Source organism: Charadrius vociferus, unplaced genomic scaffold (assembly GCF_000708025.1).
Source record: "Charadrius vociferus isolate BGI_N301 unplaced genomic scaffold, ASM70802v2 scaffold62, whole genome shotgun sequence".
Taxonomy (NCBI): Eukaryota; Metazoa; Chordata; class Aves; order Charadriiformes; family Charadriidae; genus Charadrius; species Charadrius vociferus.
The window spans coordinates 4,711,820-4,738,530 of record NW_009647419.1 but is presented as its reverse complement, the minus strand read 5'-3'; the positions used below and the strand labels follow the sequence as shown (position 1 = coordinate 4,738,530).

The window sequence follows — 26,711 nt, the reverse complement described above, 5'->3', positions numbered from 1 at the left end:
GCAAGGAAAAGAAAATAGTGCATAACAAATTAATAGAGTTATGGAAGAACTAGTCCTGTCTTAAATCTCTGCAGAAGATGATCCAAGAGAAAGATCCCCTGAACAGACTGCAGAGATCCCAACTCATACTCCAAGGCAACAGTCCTGACACACAGACACTTGTTCTCAGAGTGCCCAGAAGAGCAGCCTAGCCTTGAATGCAGTAGGGTGCACCCTTCCACATGTGGCTTAGGTACTGCAGCCCGCCTGACTCGGGGTTCGGTAGAAATCTGTTCCAGCCCACCTTGTTGCCAAAGATGGGGAAATACACCATTTGTTTATTCAGGGAAAGATACACTGCTATTTTGAAACAGCTACCTCCCACGCATCTGTGCTTCTGGAAACATAAACCATTCTGGTACTTCTCAGAAATGAATTTGGCATTCTGAATTAAGCCGATGGAAACCATAGTGGTCTGCTTATTATAAAGTCCAAATAAGGGATTCATGTGTATCAGTCAAACAGTGTCTGATCAGTTAATGAAGCCATGTGCCGTAATGAGAAAAACAGCTACCCCAAGTCAGGCTAGTAGTCCTATAATTAAAATATTTAATTATACATTTCCTGTTAATTGGTGATGACTAATTGAATATTAACATGAGAGGGTCAATATGATAGAAAAGAAAATTTAGATATCTAATTTTTTAAAACTTTTATCTATTTGCTATCAATTAAATGGTGTTAACACTGAGGTAAACTTAGCCTGACTCTCAGGGACAGTACCAGCTCTCTGATCACTGACTGCACAGCTTGAACACACGAGCACAAGCTCATACTCATTACAAAATGGACCAACAGCACACATGCTTATGTCTTCTTACAGGCAAGTACAAGGAGTGAGGAGAAAGCACAGATAAGAGATCAGAACTTTTAGATTCAGTCCTGCATGCATTTCTTCCAGATCACCTCACCTTCCACAATACTGACACAAGCAATATAGGATGCAAAATAAATCTTCCAGCACCTGGAATCTTGCAATATTAAACTTTGGAGATCTGATAGCAAAAGGAAATTGTCATGCATAGCTTTACTACCTGGATTTCAGAAAAAAACACCCTACAAACAGGGTAAAGTGCTGCAACTAAGAGTAAATTCTCGGTGGGAAACTATTAAACTATCAAAAAAGGCTACAGAGAACAAGATTCTTTCAGCCAGTGACTGACAGTGGCTTTCCTTAGGAGGATGATTTGTGCAACAGGAATTGCTTCTTGCTTGCTTCTAAGAAACAGTTTCCACACTCAACTTGCATTTTAGCATTACACCTAAACCAACAAATAGTCAGTCTGAGACAGGGGAAAAAAAAAGAAAAAAAAGAGAGAGAGAGAAAATAACACTTTTATCTGCAGATGTCAAAATCATAAAACTTTTCTGTAAAAATGAAGAAAAACAATAGCGATGAGACATCCACAAAATTTCACAAAGTAATTGCTCAGCACCGTAACTGCCACTGACACTCTTCCACTGCAATTTTAATTCAGAGTTAACAAATAAGGATTCTTCTAATCTGTATCTGATGACGGAGACTCTTCTAACTCTATCAAACTCCCATTTGAAATGAGAGAACGAAGTAATTTAGCTGAGCCAGACTGAAACTGAAGGCTTGACTGGAAACAACAAGCAGAGTAGTGTTCTTAAAAATTCTGTTATGTCTTGGACAGAAACTCAAATTTTTTCTTTACTGTCAATGTTGTTGTCTTCATTACTCATGTTCTCCCCTCAAAGTTTTCCAACTAAATGGTGTTCTGACTGTCAGAGCTGAATCCTACTCTTTTAGTCTCCTGGCTTGGAGGAGTTTGCAGGCTGCGTGCACATGGCTTCACTAACAATCATGCTGGCTCTTCCATGACATTTTGGGGGGAAGGTGGGAAGCTCTAAGCGCAGCAGAGACATGGGCTGAGAAAAAGTAACAGGGAAGGAGAAAGGAAGGAAGAGATGCAAGAGCAGTAAGAGAAAGAGGAGCCTTCCTCTGCTGCTGCTTGCTTCATGAATGAGATCCATCTTTTTAGTCTCCGGTTTGATGACAGCATTTGAAGCGCTCTTTTTTTTTTTTTTTTTTCATGAAGAACCCATCACACTGACAGACTGACATACTGACATTTACAATCTCAGCTGCCTGTGCAAACGCCAGTAAGAGCAATAATTAATGAACCCTCAAACATTACTGCCATCTCTGAAACTATTTTAAAAGGAGCTTGAGCTGTTAAAACCTCTGTCCACGAAGAAACTTGCACGGTCACAGACAATAACTACATAACAAGGATTAACTAAAGTTTGAGCAGTAACTTGTTGCCAGTTTCTAGGTTTGGGTTGGGTTTTTTTTCCCCTTCATTATTCCATTTTTAGATGAGGGATTACTTAATTCCCCGGCATGTTGACTATGCATTAGAAATTTCATCTAGAGGAAACTGCCTCTTTATAAATCTTTCCTATCACATTTACCAGAATCATCATTTAAAATCATCTCCTCTACTTCAAATGAACCTAAATTAACACAGTTGTTCCAAATCCCATTTGCTTGTTGACTATTAATGAAGAGACAGAAATTCAAGATTAACATCTTATGAGCTAAAATAGACAACTGTGACCACCTCAGTTCCTCCCTGTTGCTGTATAATGCTGTGGAAACGGTTATTTTGCAACTCTGATACTTCCATTGAGATGAACAACTCATCCCCTCACACAATCAAGACTGCCTCTCAGAGCTCCATCAGAAATCTAAGCACACGTGCTCATAAAAAACTCATTTCTTTTGTGAATTCACCTCTATTTTTCTTAAAACACTGCAGACTGATGTCTTAAAAATTCCTACATAAACCCTTTGGTAACATGTAACCACACGATCTGTTTTCTGGTATCATTGCAGCGCCCTTAGCATCACCAATTCACCGATTTTTTTTTCCCTCCTCCATAGGCTTTAAAGCAATTGCACTACAATTCATTGTACCTATACAATGGGGAGTAGGGAGACTGCATAGGAATAGTCCCTATAGAACTCAAGTCCCGTCAGCTGCTTCTTTGCCTCAGGAGGCTTCCTGTGAAATCACTCTGGAGACTATAAATAACCCCCAGAAGTTGCATTACAGAAGTTATTACTCCTCATCAATTACCAAAATCATTCAACAGTAGTTTTTTCCAGCCCTAATGAGTAAAAACAACCAACCAAACAACAACAAAAAACCCCAACAACTTTTAGCCGCTGTTTGAGATATGTAATGGAAAGAGCTGCTGCAAGACATTCCAAATGCAAAACATTACTGATGGGCTTCAAACTCTGCCAGCAAAATTCACCTTCCCCCTTCGCAATAGAGATTAAGAAAAAGACTTCTGTTACAGTGACTTAAAGTGTTGGGGTTTTTTTTTGTTTGTTTGTTGTTTTTTTTTTTTAAATGAACACTAAAAAACTCCAGCCCATCACAAAACTTGTGTATGTGGCTAACTGACAGCATGTCTTACAGTGACAACTACAGTGCTACGCTTAAGCAAAATGCTGCATAACAGCATAGGGCTGTGGCTGAGCTAACACAACGAACGCAGCTTAGGGGCTCCAGCTGACTTGAATCCGGACAACCTGAAACACAGGCAAGGCAAGGTAGGTCCCCTGGCCACCAGTCACCCCCCAGAAAGCAACCTGGCTTGATGTGGAGGGGCTGACAGCCACAGCTACAGGTTACTTCAAACACGGACGCTGATTTGTGTCGTGTCACACTTGTACCCCCTCCAAGTATTGAGCTGCCCGTTTTCACAAAACCTGCATGTGAGATCAGTGTGCTCAAGATCTTGATAACTTTGTGAAATTCGATTAAAATAATCCAAGATATTCAGAAGTTATTGCGGGACAAACTATGGGGACCTTATTTCCTTAGGGACCAGGCATTTGTCCTTTGCCCCCAGTGGTTTATGCGCATCAACCTAATTTGTGTTTCTGATCACCAAACTTCAAAAATTAACACCACTCTAGTTAAAATTTTATATATATATGGGTGTGTGAATGAGTATTAATGCATATATTACTGCTGGCATATGATTTCAGGAAAATGGAAGAATGTGGGAGCATAACCATACATAACCATGTAATTCTAGTAACATTCCACTTACACATAAGAAAACACCCTTTTACCGTGGGGGAGCCCCGACACTTGCACAGGTTGCCCAGGGGGGTTGTGGAGGCTTCATCCTCAGAGGTTCTCAAAACCTGACCAGACACAGCCCCCAGCCTGTTCTAGGTGACCCTGTTCTGAGCAAGGAGGTTGGACCAGACAGTCTCCAGGGCACCTTCTACCCTCAGCTATTCTGTAATTCTGAGATTCATGGGGGGGGAAAAACAAACCCCAAATTATATACTAATTCCTTCCTACCTCTCACAATTTTTCTTTTCCTCTAAACCTGTATTGTTGGTACTATCATCCATCAAAAAGGAAGTATAGTGTACTGCAGTGTACCTTAATGAGGCTATTAACTACCATCTCTAATGAAACGGAAGAGACTAATCTAGTGCCAGTAACCCAGATGAATGAGATGCAAGTTGAAAATTGTAAGACAAATAGTGAACTGCATAGCTAAAATGCATGTAGTAGCCTAAGTTATAATTAGAGAAAGTGTGAAAATGCTTATTATCCTTTTTTATCAATAAATTTAATAATTGCTAAATTAAGGAAAAAGCTAATTAGTTTTCATCTCATATTTACACTCTGGCACTACATCTGTTTTATAGTTAAATTCTTGCATTACTCCCCCCTACACTCGCTGATGTCAGCATGTTTTCAGTTAATGGACGTGCTAATTTATTTCCTAAACATTTTTACTTATACACCAAATTGACTCAAACAAGTACATACTTAAATGTATTCAGGCACCTGTAACTGTACAGTTCCTTTGATGGATTTACTTAGGGCATTTCAATTAGTTGAAACACTTTCTAAGGCAACGGCCAATCCTACTGCTGCTGACTGAAAGAAGGACCTTGTTTATCTAGAAGACTAGGCGAATGGGATTCCTTTCCTGGATCACAAGAGCAAAGCCTGTAAACCTCCGGAGCCCACAACATGAGATGAGTTTGTGAAGAGAGAATCGGTGGGACGGTCCTGCTGAGCACTCAGCCTGGTGCTCGCTGCCCATCTCTTGCTACAAGGGTAAACAGCTGAAGAACATGTTTAAAAACAGCTGCTGACAGCAAAATCATAACGCAGATAGCGACTGCTACTGTGTGCGGGAACGAGACTGAATTCCCATTGCCTTGATTACTGGGGGCGATTTATGCAGTGTAGAAGCTTCACACTATTCTAAGGATGTTAAGGGAAGTGGTTTTGGTTTGTTTTTTTTTTTTTAATCAATAGCTGACACACAGCATCTCAAGCCCCTCATATACTCAGACTACTATAAAGAACGAACCTTAAAAAGGCCAGAAAAGAGAAAAGGCCACAACACTAAACACACTATTTATTTTTTTTTTTTAAGTGTACAGGTGTCAATTTGAACTTATTTTCTCATTTTTAAATTACATGTTTTAGCAGCGTAGAGTTAGGGTCGGGAGATGGACAGGGGCAGATTCTGGTGACAGTTAAAGCTGGAGAACAAATGATAACATAAGTGGCCTAAATAATCAGAACAGGATTATTAAAGTGAAGGAATAATGCACAAATACAGATAGCTAAATGGAAACACAAGAAGGAAGAAAAAAGCTGTAACACAGGAATATACATGATGAAAAAGTTATGAAGGCAAATCATGAACATCCTGGCCATTCCACAGCACCTGAAGACTACTTACTAGTACTCAAATCCATATATTTACATATATAAATATGTATGTGCAAACACACACAAATACAGTTACACTGGTTCTGATAAAATGGGAAATTCAAAAGCATTCAGCAATATCGTAGTTTTGGTTTTGCTGACTTTAATGAGAACCCTCTTATGCTTTGTGAAATTCTCTAATATTGGATTAACAAGAATAGATAATGCTATAAATATTGCATTATTTGCTAGTCAGCTCAAGAGTGCATAAATAAGCGGTGCTGCTCTGCTTCAAAATCCTAGTAGTATACTCCAGCTATGCCCTCATCAATCAGATGGTATACAGTATTCAGGAAGGTAATTCTTCAAACTAATAGCCTAAAACCAGTTCTATATAGAAACCACTTGCTCTGTTATTTTTCATTCATACACTGAGTTTTTCCAAGTGCACCCTTCCCCCCCATTGGCATAATGAGGGTTTTCCAAGGCTAAGACACAGATTGAGAAGAGGAATTGTAAAGAAGTCTCGCCTGCTAGCAGTGAAAAAAAAAATTTGCAATATTTATCTTTCAAAAAACTTATTTGTCATTAATTGTATAACCTCAGTGACGCCATTAGCAACAGAAGTCTTGCAGTGAGAGACTATAATTCCAAGGACTATAACTGATTAATGTTAAGAAAAAAAACTAAGAGCTCTTGTCTTTTGATAAAAATTTTACTGAACGCATTAGGAGTAGGTTCTGAAATGCATAGCTAATCTATCTTCAAAACCCACGTGGTTTTGATTCAGTTATTTTAAATAAAGCTTAAAAATCAATTTATATTTTGATTGTGTTACTTTTTCTCGCAATCTTTGTGGGGAAAGAACAACTGACCCTGGCATAGAAGACAATATCTGTACAATTCATTGCTGTCTGCAACACATTAGAAGTCAGGCCGGTTTCCTGGGCAGTTCTTACTGTTTTGAAAGGGGATATTTGGGAAGCACCTACACTAACCTGAACTAAAGACCAGAGGGAGAGGTAGAACAGATCAGTGAAACTCAGAGGATGCAACAGTGCGTGCACTGTCTTGTATCTTACATCCAGCTCTTTTTCAACCAAGGTGGTGGTCTCATTAGTTGTTCCCTGAAGTTTACGTAACGGAAAACAATTTGGAGCTGAAATAGGAACGAGAGATATCTTGTTTGCATGACAATTCAGTGAACACAGAAATATTGATAAAACTCTCACTTTGTAGGAAGATATAGACTTTCCCCTGTGTACGCTCAATGGACTCAAGCATACTTCCAAGAGACTCTAAAATAACTTTGATGCATTTTTTTAATGTCCTTGTGAAATTAATTTCTAAATAGAAAATAGTGAAAACTTGTACTTAAAAAGCTCTCTGATGGTCACCGAAATCATTAGTCAGAATAGAGTCCTTCTCCGAGAGTCAGATGAAACCTTTGGGGCACTGCCCTCACATATGGAAGTACAGCAGGAACAGGATTGTGGATTAGCTCCCTGCATGCTACATGCATTTTAATTTAAGACAGTTAAAAAAAAGATTAAAAAGCAAGTAAGTGGCTATGTTTTTTTAAATATATGTCAGCTAGTGGGAGCATAAAGTCAAGTAAGCTTAATAGATGCATATTCTCCAACAGCTATGTTATCTACTGTCAAAGGTCTGCTAACTGATCACAGAGATCCTGATAGTTCAGAAAATTAATCATGGCATGAAACCACCAAAAAAAATATTGAAGGTTAAGTTGTTTCATTTTACTCAAAATATACATAAAGAATAAAATATTTACTTTTCTGTTTGAAAACATCCGAGGACAAATCCTTTGTCATAATTCCGTAAAACTAATACAAAGATGTGGTCATACCTGTATTTTAAAAGACAGTGAACTTAAAACCATACCATTTTGTATTGGGCAAGAGTTTCGACAACCATACTGAAAACCACCAAGCAGACCATAGAGAAAAAGCGGTGAGACAGTGATAAGGGCAGCAGCACACACTTTTTCAGGACAGGAGAGTATCTTACCAAAGCACATTTGGCTTGTCCTGCTCATGGCCACTGAGAACCCTGCTGCAAGGAACATTCTCCTAGGCTCTTTGCTTTGCCCTGACCATCCCAAATCTCCCACCTTCCCAAGCATCTCTCTCCTGGCTCTTCTCTGCAATGCCTGAGGCACTACACACTCACCTGTACTTCTGAAGCCTACCTGCCTTGGCTGTCATTAAGTGCTATGAATGCTATTGAGGTGAGACTAAATACCTTTAATCGCTGAGATCATATTTGTTTTTTTGTTAGTGCCACTGAAAAAATTAGGTTGGAAGGGATTTCTGGGGGTCACCCAGTCCAGCCTCCCGCTTGACGCAAAGTAAACATCAAAGCTGGATCAGGGTGCTCAGGGCCTGGTCCAGTCCACGTTCAAAAATTTTCAAGGACTAAGATTTCACAGCCTCTGTGGGTACCTGTTCCAGTGCCAACTAGAGGAGAAAAAACCCTTCCCTTGATCTGCTGACTGTACTTTTCCTAACACAGCTAATCCAGAGACTGTGTTTACTGTTCTCCTATCATCTGGTAGTACCTTTAATTTGACATTCAAAATAATTTTCCTACTGGCTAACAATTCAATGTGAATGCCTCTCAAGAGATCATCCTGTCCTCTTGACTTAAGCACATTTTCCTTAAAGTTGATCTACTTTGAATGTGGTCTTTTTCATAACAGGATTCAGGATATGAAAATGAAACTGGATGAAAAAATTGAATCAAAAGCAGGAAAAAGAGGTAAAGACAAGTGAAAACTGAGGAACAGACTTAGAAGTAATCAAGAGAAGTCTTAAACAGGTTATTTGGTGAAGTAAGAACGAAAAAGGAAGGTTCAAGGGCATATTTGAACATCAAAAGGATAAAAAATGATTAATTTGGTGATTTAAGAGGCTAAATAAAGGTAGCAGGAGTAACAGTTTTAAGTACCTGGAAGACATTCTCTATTAGGACGCTGGACTTGAAAATTTAAGTCTGAACAAACTGACAAGTGGAACTGATCTCAGATAGTGGGAGTACTGGGAGGTACACAGGGGTGTGTGTCTCAGCACCTGCTGGGAGGTTATACAGGCCAGGAGGTTCCCATCCACATATACATTTTCATTAACATATACATTTTTTTAAAAATTCTTTTGTACTGGTGGTTTTTTTCCTCCTCACAAGGGAGGAAAAGCTTGTTTCTCATAACCTATGCACCCCTGGCATAGCCAAAATCTACATAAATCGGTACATATTTCTGCCACCCACACTAGCACACGCCAAATACCACTTTCTGCACAAGGTAGCTAACTGCAGAGATACACTGACAAGTCACACAATGGAAAGCAGAAATCCTGTTTCTGAGGTCTTCCTGTTGTCTTTAGAAAGGACACATTAGTAACATGGAGATCATATACTACTGCCTTGCATGCTCTTAAGAGAATCAATCTGAGTTAGTACAATTTTGGGGAATACAATGTTATAAAATGGGAAACATTAGTAAGCACGTAAATTATCATATTCATCTACTTATCCTATTCCATAACAGTAATTTTGTTTCATTTCTTAAGGCCAGCAATCCTTTAGTGAATGGCTTCAACAGATTAACTAGAAAAAGGAGTTATGCCTAAATAGGAATTACAAGCACATTTTATAAACATTTTGAAAACATTGTCTGTAATATTTCTAATTCACCTATACAGCACGTGAAATAGGGTTTCCACAGTCACATTATATTTTTTTGTCCCTTTGGTCACTTCAAGTACTTAGCTTCCTCACTTTATGAACAATGCAAAGGAAAGGGACACCGGGGAACCAGTAAGCGTGAAAGTTAATTTCAAAGAAATAGCGACTCTGAAAAGGATGAGTTTCCATTCATCTCAGTTTAGTGTACTTTAACACAGGCAGATGTAAGTATTCCTGTATCATTAGATGACAGAAAAATAATCTATTTATTTTATCCCGGCTGTATCGAATAGACACTGTTTTCATATGCTGTCATGCTGCTGCACACCTTTTCATTTCTGAATGTTATATTTTTTCCTCTACTCGGAAGAAAATTCTCTTCAGTAGTAAACAGCATGAGTGATTAATGTATGAACTAGGAAGATGCTTGCAAAACTTCTCTTTAGATTAAAGCAAGTACAGGCTAAATTTCAAGGCATTTTTTTCACTATGGTTTAGTAAAGAGATGATTTAGATGTCTAGCACAGAAATGTGCTAGACTGTGATAGATAAAAGATCAAGAAAGACTTTTTTGTGAATATTACCAATTACTGTGTGCTAACAAGCTCTTAAAAACCTTCCTAGGAACAGCTGAACTTTTTATAACTCAGAGGCAAGGATCATCACAGCTATAGCTGTAACAAACTTTTTGATATATTGAGCCCAAACTCATCTCTTTGGATTCTCCAACTGCACCGGTTATAAAACATTTAGTCTAAAATGCATGGGATACATTTAGTGTAAAAGATAGTTCAGGTAACCATATTAACTATTTTTAATGAATGAGGGTGATTTGGTGAAGTTGCACATGGTGATAGTGAAAATAAATCCTAGAATTGCAGCAAGTCCTTAAGTTTGTTTACAAATATGACCACTATGATCCTTACCATTAGGAGGATTTTAATCTACAATAATCATAACACTTTGAGAAGGCTCCTGGATAACCAGTAGTGGCAACTAATGCAAAGTATATGTGCAAAAAAGCAAGTTTGAGTGTATGTGCTCAAGCTCCTTTGAGCAGAAGAGGAAACCAATCTGTCCATCCAGATAGATATGGGAGCACAGAACAGATAATACAACACATCACAGAAATAGGCAATAAGATGAGATAGTAAAAACCCATCAATATATATCATTTGATCATGGTACAGTGTCATCTCCCGGCCTCTATTAGCTCTTGCTGCATCAGTGCAAGTCCCAGACACTTTATCCTGTTTATAATTGCTGATGAGCAGTAATAAGGCCTCCATGCCTCAGCTCCTGTCTGTTCCGCTTCAGCGCCCACCTATTAGGTTATCACTTTTATTTACAGCCTTGCTTGATGCGCTGTTCTATTAGTACAGCTGGAAACTGAGCGGGGGGAGGAGGAAAGGAGCGCGTCCCTAAAGGGCACTATTATTGCCAGGGCTGGCTGATTTATTATGCTGCTCAAAGGCTGTTCTATCATCACTTTCCTGTCGGTAAGAGAGCTCCAAGAAGGTTGGATTTCTAACACAATGCCCTCCAGAAGTCAAACACTAAAGAACACCTTAAAAGTCCCTTGGAACACCAATGAAAAAAATACCTCAAAGTTGTCTTAATGTTATAAATCCCATTCAATAATCTTTTGTTTTGTTTTGTTTTCCTCGGGAGATTAACACTTCAGAGCAACTAAAAAAAATAAAATCTAATTAGTGGTGTACCAGGTCTTTTTGTCCTTACTCAACACAAACATTGATTAAAAAAAATGATCCTAAAAAAGCAATGATTTCTTGGTTTTGGCTCTGGCTGAAAATTTATATACTTCTATTTCCACAACCTGCCCTTTCTGTAACTCCTAAAAGACTGTCCTCTCTCTTGATTGTACAGGTTCAGCCTCAAAGTGTTTAGATTTCTGGCACTGCTACAATCAAGCACACGCCTTAGTGTAAGAACATCAATAAACCCGAAAATTCAAAAAGGACCATACACCTGCTTAACTGCTTTGCTCAACCAGTGAAATAATTATTTGCATCTTTTAGACTCAAATTTTAAACTAGAAAAGGCATAGAGCAATGAGACTTACACTGTAACCTTGTAAAATATAACCACTACCACACCCATCTAGGGCAGATATCCTCATAAACTGTGAGCTATCTGCACATATAACTATACAAAATATTAAAGATGCACGTATCTCAAACGGCTACTGAGAAATAAAGTACTTCAGAAATCACTGACTTTATGGATATAATGTGTGAATTGATTGTATCATTACTGCATTTTATCTGCCTGTTTCTACTACCTTCTCTACCGCACAATTAAAAATTAACTGAGCGCACTCAAAATTCCACCCATTTTTTTCCAGCTTTCTTTAAGCTGCATGAAAATGTTTTAAAGTCTGTCTGTTTGGAATTGCGTATTAAATCCTCTTTAAGTTGCACAGCAGAAAAAAAAAGAGTAATATGCCACTTTGTACTGCACTTTCATGACACGAGCACCCAATATAAATGGGATCTGGATGCCCTACTGACTAGAGTAAGCCTCAAAGTATCTGCCATCGATCATAACATCACCTAACCATTAAGAAACAAATCAAAATACATAAGAAGCTATACGCCAGGCCACACAGTCCCATCCTTTTTCCTACAAAATCTTCAGACCACTGGCTCTCAAAAACCTTTGAGGCATCATCCAAACTAATGATTGCAAGGCTTTATTCACTCTTTTCATTATAATCCTTGTCCTATGGGCATACTTTGGAATAGAAATACTTTTTACCACAGTGATGATTCCGGCAAAGAGGAGGAGGAAAAAACCCACTATTCGGTGTCATAATACAATTCTTTATCTGAACAACTCCTCCAGCATGCAAGTTGACAAGCGCACGAGGTAAAAACTTTTTTTTGTAAGAGAACTTCTCCTGTGTCTAGGCAGATTTATTGTTTTGATCTTTCTTCAATGGTTACATTAATGCTAATAAAATATGAAAGGTTTATGTCTTCCTTAATATCCTCCTGATGGGAACCTGCATACAACATAAGTAGGTCAAATTTCTAATTTTCTGTCTCAAATGCTGACACATGGCAGCCTGCAGGGAAAAACTATGCTTGAAGGGGGGGAAAAATTACACAGATGAATTCCACCAAAACACTCTTCCTTCAAAGCTCTTCAGAGTAGAAGAAATGCAGAATACTTACAGAAGAGCAGCTTATACGCAATGTGTAGTACTGACAAATATTGCTTGTATCACTTAAATAGCTTCCTGGGAAAGGAGACTACGCTGAAGTGAATGTAGTGTGAAATATTCACCTACATAGTCTGCTGCTTTTGCCTGGAGATGCCACACCGTTTCTGGGTAATATTTTGTAGCCAATGTCTTCTTGTCAATTCCTGTATTTATGTGGATTCCCTAATGCAGACTTTGAAAACGTAGTAATTTATTTTAAAAAAGAAAGCTTGTTCAAAATTCAAGCTCTGGAGAAGAAAACTGTAACTCCTGGTAACAGGTTTATTAACGCAAGGGACTACAAACAAAATATGCAGATCACTGAACAAATAATGTAAAAAGCATTGGGGAAAAATGAGGTAATATAAAATCATTAGGTGTAGTTGACTGGAGATGAAACTTGTGGCATCAAATTAAGAAGATATCCTTATTTTCTTGCTAAACACACCAAATGATTAACATACAAGCATGTAGGGACCAAACATTAGCATAAACCAAAAATCAGAGAACTACTGAGCAAAGTTAGCCAACCATTTAATGAGTATTTTTCAACGCATCTTGTAGCTTCGTCTGCTTTATTCTAAGGAGCTTTTACTGTTGCCATTCGACACTTCAGCTAGCAGACTTACTTGCCTTTTTGCTAACCACAAGCACACTTTTTAAAATACTCATACAGTACTCTCAGTTTTCAGTATCTATAGCATCATAGAAAGCTTATGAATTACCCTGCAATGAAAACCACAGTTAAACATTACAACAGCTAACGTATAAAGAAAATAAATTTAGTAATACCGTGAACAAAGCAGATTATTTTGCAAGGGATACAGTGGCAAACATTCCATCGTGTTTAGGTACACCTCCATAGCTACGTAGAAAAGAAAATCCAGCCTTCCTATTCTGCAGAAGTTGGATCCAGTACCTTCCAGCGCCAAACAAAGTTCTCTGGCAAGCAATACTCACAGCATTGTCACAAATTATCATGCATTACTTGAGAGGTCTGCACCTGCACCAAGTGCAAGGCAATGTAGCTTCTCTTTAACCTTCCTTCGCTGCAGACCAAGCCAACTCGCATCATCACACATTCACTGCAAACTAACATGCATATACAGAATAATATATGTTCAGCTAAACATACAGTAACTTGAAACACTTTTTGAAAGAACGACTTCAGAGGAAATTTAGCTTGAACTCCTGAAAGAATAAGAGCCCTTAATCAAACAGGAATACCTTTTCTTTCTGCACGCTCAATACAGCTCAATTGGTATATAAATGCAAATACAGGCAAAAATTATTTTGGAAACGCAGACTGCTAGAACATTACCACTACCTAGATGGCTGCCACTCCACAGGAGGTTATGGCTTCCCACAGTGGTGCTGGTGGAAAGGATCGTATGAGCTCTCCTTAATCCATGCAAAACCAAAGTCTGAAAGAGATCTGAGCCAGGGCAGGTAACTTGGCTGCCTGCCTGAATGAGCGCTCACACGATTCTTCGTGACAGACCCACCTGTAGAAGCAGCAACTTCAGCCTGGCAATGACCTACCATGTCACTACTAACACTAGCTCTGTGAGAGATTATCCATCTATATCCTACACGTAGAAATAAAGTCATCAAAGGGACACAAGCAGGTAAAATTTAGTCTCAATGCAAACATCAGCTGTATATACTGCACCTTTGATCCGGGAAAGTGAAGTCAATATAGTCCAAACAGTTTTCTACTCAACACTTCGCATTTAAAGGGGGAATTTCCAGAACACAATCACAATCAAACTCATTACTCCTGTATGTCTTACGTTTACAACGATTAACTGAAAACATGGTATATTTATGGAATTACATTTAAGAAGACTCTGACATGAACTGTCTGCCATACAAATCCTTTCACATATACATTTCTGACACCAAAGCAACAATATTTATCTTCATTTGGCATTCACCAGATATAGTTATTACCCTTGACTATTAAAATATAGCCATACAGCTACCTACCATGCAAAATCTAATTCCTTGACCCCCCCCAAAACACATACCTGAGTCGCAAGATCTTTTGGTTGGTGTGGTTAACGAGGCATGAGCTGTATCTGTGCATGGCCCACCTGGAAACAGAGAAGATCATGGGTCTCAAAACACGACCTATATTTAACATTTACAACCTCATCAAGATTATACTTAGGAATATAAAATGCTGAGGAGGACTCGTCTTTGGAAAGCACACATGGAAGTACTCTACTATTCTCAGTATTTCTTTCGCAGTCAAATCCGAATATGTCTTGCGCTGAAAAAATAGATGAGAAGTTGGGACAAAAAGACAAGTTATGTTAGACTTAATAAATATTTCAAGAGGCAGTTTTAGGAAAATACACACTGTAATTACAATTTTTCCAGCACTGACAAAGGTACCACTTACGTCAGAACAAATCTAGAAACGTACCTAACTAACCCACAAGTTATGCATGGGATGAAGTGATCGATTCCCTGATGTCAACAGAAACCTTGTCACTGACGCCAGTGAGATAACGACTTTGCCTCTTATCTTGTTCTCATTAAGTTTTCAAAGTGTGGGACAAGCATATGCTAACAAACTCTTTCCATGCTTAAGGTTTTTTTGTTGAACTCTGGACTCTTGCCCACTCATCTGGTATCTGCCTGGTAGTAAATTGCTTTCTGGCTTTTTTCTTAACATGCATCATTGCTGAAAAGTTCTCCAGAGATCTTGTTAAAATAGCAACCAGTTGAGTGTACTCAACGACATGAGGTAAAAATAAACAAATAAATAAATAAAACCCCCACATAGTGAGGCCAAGACAAATCGACAGTAGCATTACCAGTGGCAATAATATATCATAGCTTTGATAATTGGATATTATAAATTGGATGATGCTAGAGAGCCTGAAATTAAGTTAGATCTAGTAGAGTTTGGCTATCAAAATACCAATAATCAACTTTGCACTGGACTGCTGGTAATATAGTAGTACCATGCTGGCAATACAACAGAGCTTAGTATGGCAGGATAACTTTTAACATAAGTCTTCATGCCCTGAAAAACACTTTTCCCCTGTATTTTCATTTTTCATTCTTTGCATATCTGGAAAGCAGCACTAGGGCTTTGGCAATGTTTTTCTCTTTTCAAATATCTTCAAGTCTGGCCTGGTAGTAAACTGTTTCTTTTTGCTTCTCTTTGCGATTCTCCCCCTTCAAGTTTCTCTTTCATTTCTATTTTTCAGTAAATATCAGGTCTTGGGTAACTTTGTCTACCCTGTAAAACTCATAGCATTGAAACACAAGAAAAAGAAAAGAAACTTCTGCAACTGGAAGGGAAAGATGTGAGTAAATTATTTTGGTGCATTTGGTTTCAATGGCATGCACTTGGGAGCAAAGACGTCACAAGTTTTTACACTTTCAGTTTTCCAGAGGAGGACTGATAAACCTGAGTTTTCTGTCCCTCCGGCAACGTACACCATTTCATAACCACGCAACAGGTAATCTTGCAAGGGGTGGTTACAAAGGCCAAGGAGGCAGTGCCTGGCCTGCAGGCAAACACCTAGGCATTCGTTAGGGCCTGCCCTGAGGTTAAGTGACGTGAACGGGACATGGGGAAGCTACTGAACACGACCTACGAAATGGCTGCGGATGACAGGCAACAGCCTAAGCAGCTGGAAGAAGCTACAGACGGCGCTGTGAGGGACGGCTGGAGTTTGCGGGCTGGTAAGGAGGGAGCCGGTGAGAAACGGCTGAACTCCACAAGTAAGCGGAGGGAGCGGTGGAGACCTCTCTGCAGAGACAAGTCTGCATGTGAGAAGGAGCTAAGCTGGCTTTTGCAGGGAGGAGGACTGGACACCTTCCCTGGCCAACAGGGAAGAATCCCAGATGGATGGATCAAGCATCCTGGTATCACCATGTCGGTACCCGCTCCAGGCCTGACAGCACTGGCAAGCAACAACCGCTTTGCAACAGCCAGAAATGGTCAAGTAAACTCAAATCATTTTTTACGACATCACCTTTTCTAGGCTAGAATATTAGAAAAATGAAAATATCATCTTGATCTACGTTACTAACACTATTGTAAAAGGCTCAAAAAAATGCCTAGTGTAGGGTTTAGCACATTTGAGAAGAAAATCAATACTGCAACAGAACCCTTGCCAAATTTTCCACTGCAACTTTTGGATATTCAAAAATACCACACAGCAGGTCCGTTAAGTCAGACTCAACTTCCAAAGACCAAGTATATAGTATTTGGTTTCCATATAGAATTTGGGTAAACAACATATACAAAGGGATGTGGAATATATCAAAATATATACAACAGGGTATGGAATTTCAGTGAATGAGCTTTAGACCACAGCTGCCTCTTAAGAAGCAGCAGCTCTTTAAATAATTTTAGTTATATTCTTCCAGTTTTCACTGAATAGACATTGACAGGCACCATCACTGTGGACTATCAAATATGACTAATCCTTGCAATTATTGTACAGTAAATATTTACACTTTACAGATTTAAACATTTACATTTCAGCATCCAACTAAATGTAAGATCTTTATTTCTCACTCTCTAAAGTACAGTAAGTTGGTATATATTCTGCACTTCCCTGTGTCAAGAATTTTTTCTTTTATTTAGTCTTCCCTCATTAGGTATTACTTTCATATAGCTTTGATTAGTATAGCATAGTACCAGAGTTTCAACAAAGAATATCTTGGGATTTGCATGCACGTACACCATTGCCTAATAACCAGCGAAGGCGGCATGTCCTTTGCAGAACCTCCTTCTGCTACTGTTTTTGTTCCCCCATTAAAAATGTCATGCATAATTCAATACTACGTAGTATGGGCTTGACCGTGCAATTCTACGTGAAAGTCATTGTGTTGAATCTTTTGGTATACATAATGGCTAATACAGGCATCTTTGTATTATTTGAAACAGAGCAGTATATTTCCCACAGCTTTGATAAAAATTCTGCATGAAAAGAAAAGGGAAGTCAGATACAGTAGTACACCAGTCCTTCTTGGCTATGCACAAAGATAGGCTTACTACTCAGCCCGATTCAGGATATTTACTGTGTCCAGTTTTGGGCTCCCTTGTTCAAGAAAGACAAGGAGCTACTGGAGAGAGTCCAGCAGAGGGGGACTGGAGCACCTCTCTTATGAGGAAAGGCTGAGAGACCTGGGTCTGTTTCACCTGGAGAAGAGAAGACTCAGAGAGGATCTTGTCAATGCTTATAAATATCTAAAGGGCAGGTGTCAAGAGGATGGGGCCAGACTCTTCTCAGTGGCGCCCAACGACAGGACAAATGGCAACAGGCACAAACTGGAACACAGGAAACTCCATCTCAACACAAGGAAAAACTTCTTTACTTTGAGGGTAGTGGAGCACTGGAACAGGCTGCCCAGAGAGGTTGTGGAGTCTCCTTCTCTGGAGATGCTCAAACCCCGCCTGGACATGATCCTGTGCAACCTGCTGTAGGTGACCCTGCTCTGGCAGGGGGGGTGGACTAGATGATCCCTAGAGGTCCCTTTCAGCCCCTACCATTCTGTGGTTCTGTGATATATCTGCACCTTCAATCCCCCCCAAAAAAGTGTTTCAAGGGAATTTAACTGTGATACAGAAAATACTTCAGTGCACAGTGAAAGGCCACATGCCTGGCTTCTAACATAACGCACAGGACTGTAGACTGCTGTTTTTTTTTTTTACCTCAGCACAAACAAGAGATTAAAATTAAAGAATGAAGACATCTTTCTACTCTATATCCAATTAACAGATTAAACAATAGCTTCTGCTCCTTTTTTTTTCCACTGTATGGTTCCCAGCATTTGCAACTCCTCTTCCAAACAAAAGCAGCTACTGCCCAGCAATAATGTAATCCCAAGACAAGATGATTAAAAATGCAAAAATACTAAAAGCTACCAAAGAAATCAGGAGAACTGTGAGAATCACTGAGTTTGCAAATTCAAACACAGAATTAATAAAGGACAAAATAAGATCCTGTAACTCCTGCATTACCATAATTAAAATAAAATGTCTTGTTAACATAGCTGCTATGGTTTTGGCTTCTGATATCCCCAGCTTTCTGTAACTTACTGTTGACTGTATTCTAAATATATCAATTTGGAAAAACAGGTTCAAAACCTGTTACTCTGCTAACTCTCTAAAGTAGTGAAATTCTATGTATTACGTATATTTCTATACATATGTTAATATTGTTATTATCTACTATTATAGACTATCACGATTTCTGTGTATTTAAATTGACCTTTAGAATGCTTTTCTGCATTGTCCACCTCCCTTCCTGAAAGACAGTAACAATTGCCAAGTACCACCTGTCCTGCAGGATGTACCCTGGAGTCAGGGTAACTTCTTGTTTCCCCTTCCTGAAATCTTTGTAAAGTGAAGTGACTCCACTCAGTCAGAATTTCCTGTGCAGGAAAAAGTGAAATACCAGGGTAACCCCCCTCTTTTTGCTGTTCAAGGAAGTACTAAGTTTGAACCCAGAGTACATGTGTCAGGTGTACTTGAACAGCACTTGGAAGCACTTACTGAGCAGAGGAAGAGATACAGAATGGAGTAAAGCCAAGCCTGTACAAAAGCACAAAGCCTAAGATTACGATAATACACTGAAACAATTACAGAGAACACAATACCTGCAAGCCAGATAATGCACAAACATGAAAAATAAGTGAAGGAGCCTGAAGCTCAGTGACACTTGATCAGACTGACATAAGCATGCCTGAATGCTGCTTTGACGGTGTGGTGTGGTGATGATTCCTTCCCAGAAAAAGCACACCAACTCCCTGCATGCAACGGACTGGAAGACAGCAATAGGAAAGAGCCGAATTTCCTTGGACAGCAGTGTTGTAGCCAGGACAGGGAGAATTTCATGGCTATTTGCAATACAGGAAAGACCCCACCTTTGGAAACCTGTCCAAACCAGTAACCTAGTTGTGCATTTCCTGAATTGGTACAGACATAATCTAATTAATCTACACAATTGAGTTTGAAAAGAGTCATTGATTACAAACACCAATACATAAACAAACAGGAACATAAACCTCTAAATTCAGTCTGCACAGGCAGAATACGCTCTCTTTAACGGAAAAAGCAAAGAAACTTTACAGCACTTAACTGCTTGTTTGCTGCAGAATGTGTAAGCTGCAGGATAATGTAAGTTATGTCATTACTAAACAGATGAGAGGATTATATCACATACAAACACATGCTTTTTAAATTCTAGATTTACAAATCTGCCATTATTTACTTTTGCGGATTTTTATTTACATGCAGCTTTTGAAGATGGAAGTACCACTGGACTGCTGTGCTGCTGCTGCTGCTGGCTGGTAAATTTAACAACTATAACGAGGTAAACGGAGACCGGATTCAGATTCCACTTTTTTCCCTGCTATTGTCTCACAGTCACCTGCTTTTCCTTAGTTTCCTCATTTGTGAAATAGACATGATACTTTCCTACTTTACAGCGGTAAGTTGAAGTGTAAAAATGTGCTTTTGAAACCAGCAGTTAAATTATATTTTTATAAATAATTTTTATGTAACCTTGATAGCTGTGCTGCTCTAACCCACATTTTTCTTATGGGACTGTGTTTCTGTTTCATGTTCTGTGGGGTGCTTTCACTTTAATAAATGGGACCCTGGGATACACTGTCTACTCTGCAGTGTGAAGCGACTATAAATCAGATGGAACAATTAACAGTGGTACTGTTCTGCTGGTCTTCATTATGTTTCAAAATTATCATGCCACAGACGTGGAAAGAAGTGTTCATTTCATAAATCTGTGTGCCAGATCTTTGCTTAAGATGTTAGAAGAACCAGAAACGTTCTTTAAATGAAACTGGGACTGTAGGGATAAGATTGAAACTTACAGAAAGATCCTCACACCATGAAATGACGTTGAAAGCAACACTTCTACTAGACACCGATTTGTTCAGATTTCTAACTGCCTGTATGTTCTGTGCTGGCACCTAGTACTAGCGGCATTTCTCAAAAGATGACTCAAATAGCTCACAACTCAATCTGGTTTTACACTTGAAAGCATTCTTGCCAATTCCCAGAGAAAAACTGCATCAATACAAAAAAAAAAATATGCATTTTATGACGAATATTCAAGAAAATCCATATCTCATTACAATACAAATGAAAAACTGAATTACTGTTAATTTTAACATTAAAAACAGTACCTAAAGGCTATTTGTACACAGCATCTGATGAAGACAAGGTTAAAAAAAAAACCCTTAAGATGTAAAGCACCTCTTCCTATTATCTAACTTAATAAAAGAAAAAGCCTGAGAAAATAGCTATTTCCTATTCTGTGGACTAGAAATCCAAAGATGACTGTAATATCAAAAACCAGCCATGTGCATATTCTATATTAAAGTTGTGCCCCCTCTTGCTCTGACACAAGACACACCAAATTGAGTACAAGAAGAAAGAACTCATGACAATCTTGAGAGTTGATAAGGAAAATTAGAATTATTCATCATCACCATCACCTAGCTGCAGGTTTCTCAGATACGTTTGGGTCCAAGTTTAATTGCAATAGTAAATCATGTGGGTCAGGTAGGCCATCTTTGTAACTCAGCATAATTTTAACAGTTACTGCATTCTTTTGGATCAGAGAAAAACCTACAAATAGGTATCAGAATAAATCAGGTTACCAACAAAGAAAATTACTGTCTACAACCACGTATGACAAGACAGACAAAAATAGGCAGCCAGCTTGGTCTGTTTGTACATCTAATACTTTATAGAAGTGGGTATGCACATAACTTGCAGTCAGAGATGAGCCAGGAAACAAAGATCCCCACAGCCAGAATTAGGAAAAAAAAGACAGGATGCACAAAACTGATTCCTACCGCAATGAGTGACTGAATTCTCAAAGCCAGGGCATTTAGAAAATTATACAACAGATAGCATCCAAGAGCAATTGCCATTTTAAAACACACTGTCATTATTTAAAAGGCACAAAAGGATATCACAATAATAATTCAAAATATGAAGTATTTTCAGAGCATACATAGGAAAGCTGTCATCTCTGACTCTGCTGACAAAGCCAGGCAAAATGCAAAAACTGTGAAGCCATTATAAATTGGTAGAAACCTTTTGCATAGTGTCAGAGAGAAGGCCATTCAACAATAAAAGAAAGAAAAGAATGAACATGCTTGTTTATCCATTTTTCATGAGGTTATGTTGAAAAAAGTGATCTAAGATTTTTTTTTTTATTCCAAAACCAGAAAAAAAACCATTACTTTTCTAGTACTGTAGCCTATGTGGCTTTTTACATAGTCAACAAATCATGAAATTCAGAGTATAAACAATCAATAGGTGCAGTAGTAAAAAAAAAAACACCACAACCTCTCACCTTTCTGTGATAGATCTTTTAGAGAAGTCTGGTGCATCTCTGTCTCAGATGTAGCGTACTTTATGTACATAAAGTAACTTCACCAAAATAACTTCATAATCAGGGCTATTTCTGTGCTTGCAGCACATGCAAATATTTAATAAAATCAACAATGTTTTAAAGCGTTTGTCAAACTTGTCTTGCAAATTTAAGTGTTTGAGATAAACTAAGTATGTTTTTAAACACTTAGCTTGACATGCAACAGTTCAAATTCTGGAGGGTGAACAGTAACTAGCCAAAATTTACAGGTATTCAGACCTGAAAATTCATATTTTCACCTAAATCCCATCTAAAATTCAGCACACGCAGAGGTAAGGTGTAGTCAGTGATCATCACCTTCTTTCTGGGCTGACATCTCCAGGGTATTTTTTTTGACATCTACAGCAATATCTCAGATCTTTCTGTATCTTCTTATAAAGTCTTCAAAGTAGAAATGTAGAGCATTTAACTATTCTAGAAACATCAGATATTCCTTTTGTCCTTTTTCAATTGTGGTTCTTGCTAATTCAAGGAGGCCAGGAAGAGTTAAGCACATAATTAAAATAAAATCATGTCAACCAAAGCTGAGGACTACTAAAATATCAAATCTGATCCAGCTGCCAGAGTCAGAGTTGTTCACATTGACATCTCCTGTCACATAACAACACAGTTAGTTTTAAACCTGCACAGTGTCAGCTTTAGGTCTACTCATATAGTGACAGAAAAATAATATGACAGCCCCAAAGAAAGCAACAAAGGCCTGAAACTAAGCAAAATTATTCCAAGTGCAGTGTGACCTTTTCTTTACCAAAATACATAGAACCTTCCTTAATAAGCTAATTTTTTTTCAAGAGTGCTGGTGGCTACAGGTAGGGAGAGAGAGAAGCAAGGAGACATTGTCAAATCCCTTTTCTCCTCTCTGTTTAAAATAAACAAAGACCCTGCCCAGTCAATATAAAAAAAAAAAAGGAAATCTTTGACAGAGCAACCGGCTCATACGGTGACTGACACTGAAATAACTACCATTTAAGACCTCCTACATGAAGAGAGTAGATGAAAGGGAGAAATGAGAATAGATGAAAACTATATAAGAACCTGAACAGAGAAACTTGTCTGTACATAAAGCAGCAGAAGAACAAAAGTTAGACTGATTCAACTGTTTGTTAAGAAACAGATCAGTAAAATCCATACTTAGACTTAGTAAAGCTATACCATTATCAATATATTCCTTGTCTGCAAAAGTTTATTTCAGAAAACATATTGCAACTGATAAGACCTCAAGGTTCTGTACAGAAAAAGGCAACTCAAGAAACGTGTGATGAAAAAAAAAAAGGAAATTCTTAGAATGTTTCTCCCCTGCAAATTGCAACAGCATTTTTTTAAAAATCAGTGATAAGCATTACTTCATAAAAACAAAACAAATGTGAAGGAGGAAAAAAGTCCTGAAGTTTGCATCACTGTCTCTGGGCATAAATCTTTTAATATATTTTTGTTGACTGTAAGACTGAGAATTACCTTTTATCTACTAGGGGGAGAGATATTAATCAGCAAAGCAGCCACTGGGGTAGGTGACTGTTCAGAACTGAGGGTGTCAGGAGATGGCAAGTCACTACAACCTGGTTGTGTATATAAGACACTCAGGAATGCAAATGTAACTCTCTCAGAAAATCAAAACAGTAACAAAAAAAAGGCAGAAATACTTGCATATTGCCAAACTAGATTGCAAAATCCAGTCCAAGGAACTTTTCTCCCATATCATTCATTCTGTGTTAAAAAAGGAAATGGCTACTTACAAGTAAGTACCAAAAAAATCCCTCTCACTTTCTCTGACACAGAATGTGACTCTTACCACATGACATTTCTATGGTTCTCTTCAGTTGTCGTAACATGAATGGAATTTGTTAATTGCCTAAATGACTTGCTGCAATTCTGTCCAATCTGTTTACCCCATGGACCCAAGTACTATGGCAAATGCCTTGATGCGAGACTCTTCTCAAAAGCTTTAAAGGGAAGAGAGGGGAGTGGAATGCACCATGAGAATCCTTCCCGAGCGCTCCAATCTTTCCACACTTTGACAGGGATTACCATAATGATCTCATACATTGATTTCTGGTGAATTATCACAATTCTATTCAGACCAGCACATAGCTGTACATCATCACAAAGCATTGCAAAATATCAGTCTTTGAAGAACACAGCTGTAATGAGAGCAGTGCATGCTTTATAGAACTTGCTGCAAAAAAATAAATAGTGCACAGAAAAAAAGACAACCTCAAATTAAAATCAAAAAGACATTTAAAGTTTGGGCATTCTTCATTACGGGAAAGAATCTTCCATGCTGAGGCCATTATCCATCAGAAAAGCTCCATCTGCGAATAATTATTTCTGACAAATGATATTAAGCTTCGTTAGAGAGGTAGTGGGGATGTGAGAGAAGACAGAGAGAGCTCAAGCTGTAAATAAATTTCTCCACTGTATTTCATTTAAAATCACCCCAGCAGGAAGTCATAAAGAATTTTTTTTAAGGGTAGTATTTTCAAATGCTCTGCAGGCTGTGCAGCCTAATATCCATCACCTTCAGTATATGTTCACAAGCTTACAGCAGTTCAGGATGAAGGACACCATTTCATTTCCTTCGCTCTTTCCCCTCCCTATAACCACCTTCCCCCGCTTACCCCCAAGTACAACAGAAACACTTTGTTGTAACGCAATTTAATTCCTAACTGAACACATTTTCAAAACACAGTAAGCACTGGAGAAGCACCCTGTAACACCAAAGAGTAGAACCTGGCTAATAAGCCAGCAGAGGTGCTGAAGCCCCCTACCCTGTGGAGGCGCAAACGTGTTGCTGAAGCATAACGTTTTGCTGAATTCTCTAGGAAGGTTGTTCTAAGGCCTTGTTTTTACAGCAGACTACAGGTTTCCCCTGAAGAATCGCTGGACAGAAGGAAGAGATGATGGGTGGTCAGCAGCAACTGTGTATGCGAAGCACAGACAAGAGTTACACTCTTATTTCAAGAACTGGCATCAGAACGTTACATTTGAACCCTGCTGTATTTCTGACAATATTCTCATATACAGATAGAATGCAATAATTCAATTTAAAAATTTTATTTTACTTAATAAACTACCACAATCCCAAAATGACACTTCGTGCGTTGTCTACAGCAAATCTGCAAAAGTAAAAATAATATCTATGCAAAGTCTACATACCTGTAAACAGAATAAATACTTCAGCAACACAGCAAAACTATTCTATGCAAGCAGTTAACACAACTGAAAACAAATGTAGCATAGCAAAGACTTTTTAGTCCTAGTGCTTTGTAAGCCTTGCTATTTACAGCAGTTGCCTCAATGTTGAAGAACCAGAGCAGCTCTAGCAGATTCCCTACTAAAAAACCAGCATGGTTTTCTTGTAATGTGCATGTCTACCAGCCAAGAGGCACAAGCAAACTCAACTCAAGAAGGATTCTCTCCATCAAGCATCTTCCAAAAGAAGCTAGTTGGAGGGAAATGAAAACTACAAGTAACACTAGTGAGCTTAAGTTGTAGAGTACAGATTTTAAAACTCCATATATTAGACGCAGATTATATATATAGGTTTAGAATAACTTAAAAGATTATTTTATCTCACGGTGTTTGCTAATCTTACCAACTTACCTTCAGGGAGAATTTTTGCCTTACAGAGTCCAACGAAGAAGAAAGATGGGTCATGAAAGAAGAGATGGACTACCACATGAAACATAAGTTTTATGCAAGTAACCTAGCAGCGGTCTAGACAAACACGCATTACAGTCAATGCTATGTGCAATTGCAATTATTAAAAACCAAAAGATTTTAAAGTGAAAATTTACAAGACATTAGTGCTTATCCTAGAATGCATATATTAATTTACCAGTAATGCAAGAAGTTGTTTCTCAAAATAAGAGTGCCTCAAAATTGTAATTAAATTGTATACTGCAGTTCAAACAGCTGTAAAGTTAGTCAGAAACTCCTGCGACATCAATGTCTATTTTGTGAATAACTTCTAACCTTTCCCTTTGCCCCAAAACACAGGCCATTTATTTCCAAAGGAAGTCAGTGAAACAGAAGTCTGAGAACGAAACAAAATGTTTATGCCTCCTCTGCTGTCACTTAGGACTTGTGCACTTACATTCCTCTTTGCTCGGTGAAGTTACATTCAGTTCTGTCAAAAGTTGCTGGTTGGAGTTAGCGGCCTGCATGGTTAGAGAGGTATTGCTGTTGTCACTGTTCGTTTCTCCAGAGAACAAATCTGACTGGCTGTTGCTTGTGCTGGGAGTAGAGTCATCATCTGGCTGCTTCTTCTGGAAATCTATCAAAACCAAGATTTCATACGTCATCCCACTTGCTAATGTCACACAAAAAACCTAAGCATAACAAAAAGAACCCCAGAACACTGCCAGAGGGTATCATCATTCTGATCGTTGTTGTATCTCATACAACAGAAAGTTAAAGTAGCCTTCAAGTTTTTATTTCAGATGTAAAGTATCTTAAAAGTTATTTGTTGTTGAAGAACAGCAAACAATTTCAGAACTACACAAAGTTCTTGTTTCCACAGCTGTTCAAGAGCATCCAAAGCTCACAACTGTGCATATCAGTACACGG

At 38.4% G+C, this 26,711-nt stretch overlaps 1 protein-coding gene across 1 annotated transcript in view; it reads right to left on the bottom strand.

Annotated features, from left to right (window-relative positions):
• ZFAND3 (zinc finger, AN1-type domain 3) overlaps positions 1-26,446 on the bottom strand; it is a 49,554-nt gene extending 23,108 nt beyond the window's left edge. Inside the window, exons 1-2 of the mRNA XM_009880462.1 lie at positions 26,239-26,446; positions 14,736-14,801 (exon numbers count right to left, since the gene is read on the bottom strand). Of these exons, the coding sequence (XP_009878764.1) occupies positions 14,736-14,801; positions 26,239-26,446 (274 nt within the window). The remainder of the gene's footprint in view (positions 1-14,735; positions 14,802-26,238) is intronic.
• Between the last annotated feature and the right edge of the window lie 265 nt (positions 26,447-26,711).